At 34.6% G+C, this 3,634-nt stretch overlaps 1 protein-coding gene across 1 annotated transcript; it reads left to right on the top strand.

Moving 5' to 3' along the window:
* Positions 1–423: 423 nt before the first annotated feature.
* Positions 424–2,685, top strand: LOC145056963 (plant UBX domain-containing protein 10-like). The gene is made up of 4 exons (XM_079004702.1): positions 424–1,422; positions 1,598–1,768; positions 1,843–2,046; positions 2,333–2,685. Exons 1-4 carry the CDS (start codon positions 622–624, stop codon positions 2,564–2,566), a joined length of 1,410 nt encoding a protein of 469 aa, XP_078860828.1. The 5' UTR covers positions 424–621; the 3' UTR covers positions 2,567–2,685.
* Positions 2,686–3,634: the final 949 nt, after the last annotated feature.

Below are 3,634 nucleotides of genomic sequence, written 5' to 3'. Positions count from 1 at the left end.
GTTGGTTGACGAGTCTAATGTATGTACAAAGGGAATCCAAGGTACTTGAAAAATGTTGATAAGTTCTGTAAAACCAGAAATATGTGTATATTCGTGGGTATGTGGAAAATGTTGTATGAGGGCAATACGGTCAATTTGTACAGTCAGTTATATAAAAAATCAAACAACAAATTTTAATCAGAAGTTAGCTCCGTCAGAATTTCTAACCCAACTCAGTCAATTCTAACCCAATTAGAAGGTATCAAAAACCATTACACTTCTAGAACCGTAATCATCAAAACCCCAGAAATTATCGAACCATACGAACCAAACATATAGATTTTTCTAATCCTTTTTATCAAAATATCTACAAAACGTTTCTTCTTTATGAAAACGTGGTAACTGCTCTTTCGTCATTTCGTCCACGTCATCATAGTCTAATCGACCTCAAATTCCCAAAGTACCCTTATTCAATGGCTAAAGGGATTCATCAGTTCTTCCGATAAGACGAAGAAAACTCTCGGAATACGGAGAGATTTATCATCGCAGATCGATTTTAAGCCCTAATTTCATCAGTTTCTCAATCGATCTTTCAGAGAAGCTATTGATTATTCGGAAAATTTGTATACTGATTGGAGAACAATGAGTGATGTGGCTGATAAATTGTCGTACTTTCAAGCAATCACAGGTCTTCAAGACATCGATTTGTGCAAGGAGATCCTCTCCGCTCATGGTTGGGACCTGGAACAAGCAATCTCAAGTTTCACAACGTCAAATTCCGACGATAATGATCCGTCCACCACTTCCTCCGTCGCCAACGTTGTCGGCACAAGTGACGATGCGATCGACAGATATGAACGATTGGCAATGGTCAACAACAGAGGGGCAGGTCCACCAGGTTTAGCATGGAAAATCATTACGCTTCCGATTTCTATAATCTCAGGTAGCCTAGGGTTAGTTTCCGGTGCAATTGGACTTGGTTTATGGGTGGTTGGTGGTGTTCTGTCTTATTCATTAGGCGTGATCGGGCTGAATAGTTCTCGACGTAATGTAGAATCCTCATCGGCTCCTTTAGTATCAGCCATGGCTGCCGCATCTGAGGCTATGCGTTTTGTATCGATATTTGAGCGTGCGTATGGGGATAGACATCCGAATTTCGTCCCCGATAGCTTTATGGACGCCTTACAGCGGTCGAGACGCGAGTTTAAACTGATGTTTGTGTACTTGCACTCGCCTGATCATCCTGATACGACCTCTTTCTGTGAAGAGACTTTATGCTCCGAGGTTTTATCTGCGTTTATAAATGAGAATTTTGTTGCTTGGGGTGGGAGTATTAGGGCAAGTGAAGGGTTTAAGATGAGCAACAGCTTGAAGGCTTCAAGGTTTCCTTTCTGTGCTGTAGTTATGGCAGCTACGAACCAGAGGATTGCTTTGCTCCAGCAGGTGTGTAGTCTTACTTTTGGCATCTCCTTTGTTCTTATTCATTGTTGTCATATGTATTTCATCCTCTATTCTTATTTTAGGTAGTCTTCTGAACTCAACACCCTAACAATCCTCTTCATATAAACAATTACCCTTGTCTCAAGTCTAAACCCCAAATATTTGTTTCCTATTGTAGGTTGAGGGGCCTAAATCGCCTGAAGAAATGCTTACAATGTTACAAAGAGTTCTTGAAGAAAGTTCCCCTGTTCTTATTGCTGCTAGACTTGATGCTGAAGAACGAAGAAATACCATTCGTTTGAGGGAGGAACAAGATGCTGCATATCAAGCTGCACTTGAAGCTGATCAAGTATTTTTCTTTTAAATACATATTTTTTACTATTCTTTGATAGGAAATATTCAATTCTAATTACTTTTTTTCAGGCTAGGGAGAGACAGAAAAAGGAAGAAGAAGAAAGAGTAGCAAGGGAAGTTGCTGAAGCTGAGAGGAGAGAGAAGGAAGAAGAAAAAGCACGTGAAAGAGCAGCATGTGAAGCTGCTGAGAGAGAAGCAGAATTGGTTAAATTGAGGGAGGCCAAAGGTTTGGCTTTGGGGGCAGAACCGGAAAAAGGGCCAGATGTCACACAGGTATTCCATTCCTCTCTCTTCTTTTATTTGGTATGGCGGAATGGAATGGTTCATTCCATTCCTAGTGACCAACCAAACATGATCATGGAATGTAATGACGCATTCCATCACTTTGCTTATTCTATTCCTTTGACATTCCATCCAACCAAACAATACTATTTGTTTGGTTGGATGAAATGGAATCTGACAACAAAGGAATGGAATGAGTCATTCCATTCCATTAGCCAAAAGAAAAACTACCTTATGCATTTTTAGTTTACCATTTCAAAACGGTTGTGTGAATTAGGTGTTGGTGAGATTACCAAATGGAGAGAGGAAAGGAAGGAGGTTCCATTGTAGTGCTAAAGTACAATGCCTATATGACTTTATTGATTCTTGTTCAGATTCCTTAGAAATTGGAAATTACAGTCTTGCCACCAACTTTCCTCGTGTTCTTTATGGCCCCGAAAAACTATCTTTTACACTTAAAGAAGCCGGATTACATCCTCAAGTCAGCCTTTATGTTGAACTCAATTCATAAAACTTTAAAAGTTTTTTTTTATTTTTTTTTTATTTTTTGGTTAAACAAGTTTGTGGCCAAAACTTGATGTGTTAGAATCTTTTTTGATGAATGAAGACCATTTCTGTTTCGAAAACAAAGTAATGTTTTTTTATTATATTATGTTTTGTACATGATGATTGATAACTTCTATGGTTCTACCAAAGGTAGAAATCATTTAGACTATGTTTGGCAAGCGTAACAATCTAAAAAACTTCAAAAAATAAATTAGATTATAAGCTAGCTATGACATTCCAAAGATAACATTAGTTATATAAGATTAAGTAACCTTAATTATATAAGATTAAGGGCCTTTTTGATTATATAAAGAAAAAAAATGGATGAGTTACTAAAATGCGACGCATCATTATTTTTTATGATCTTGGTTGTATTATAGAACGAAATGATTTTTTTTTTTTCATAAATTGTTTGTGGATATAGATCGGACGTATAGGTTTAACTTAATTCTATATATTTTTTCAATATAGTTATTAAAAACTTTATTTACAAACTAACAAATTAAAATCTAAATAAGATTATTGATACAAAATTTATTTTCTAGTTGTTTTTGGAAAATTAAACATTGATGATTCAAACAATAAGATTTAGTATTGGTAAAAGATGATGTGCTAGATTAATTTATCTTTCCTAAAGTAAAGTTATTTGATGATTATAATAACCATCAAGACATATTTATCACATTTTAATACTACGGTATTTTTTTCTTTCACGTCAGAAAAATGGTGGGTTGATATATTATACTTTACCATATTTTTATTTAATTTTAAATATATGTAAATAATATATAAATATTATACTTTATCTATAGGGAATTAAAAACCATGAATTTTGTTGTATTTTTTTATAACTTATATATAACGAAAAAGATCAAATGAAAACACCTAAAAGATTGAAAATGTGAAAACAATTATGGACCAATCAATATATTAGTAACTGTATATTTTAATTAAATTAAAATAAAATACAATTCAATCCAATTTCCTTAAATTTCGGACCAGTTGCCAAAAAACAAACAAAATATTCAATTTT

Source organism: Lactuca serriola, chromosome 6 (genome assembly GCF_051521515.1).
Source record: "Lactuca serriola cultivar US96UC23 chromosome 6, Lser_US96UC23_V15, whole genome shotgun sequence".
NCBI lineage: Eukaryota > Viridiplantae > Streptophyta > Magnoliopsida > Asterales > Asteraceae > Lactuca > Lactuca serriola.
This window is presented reverse-complemented; position numbering and strand designations above follow the sequence as displayed.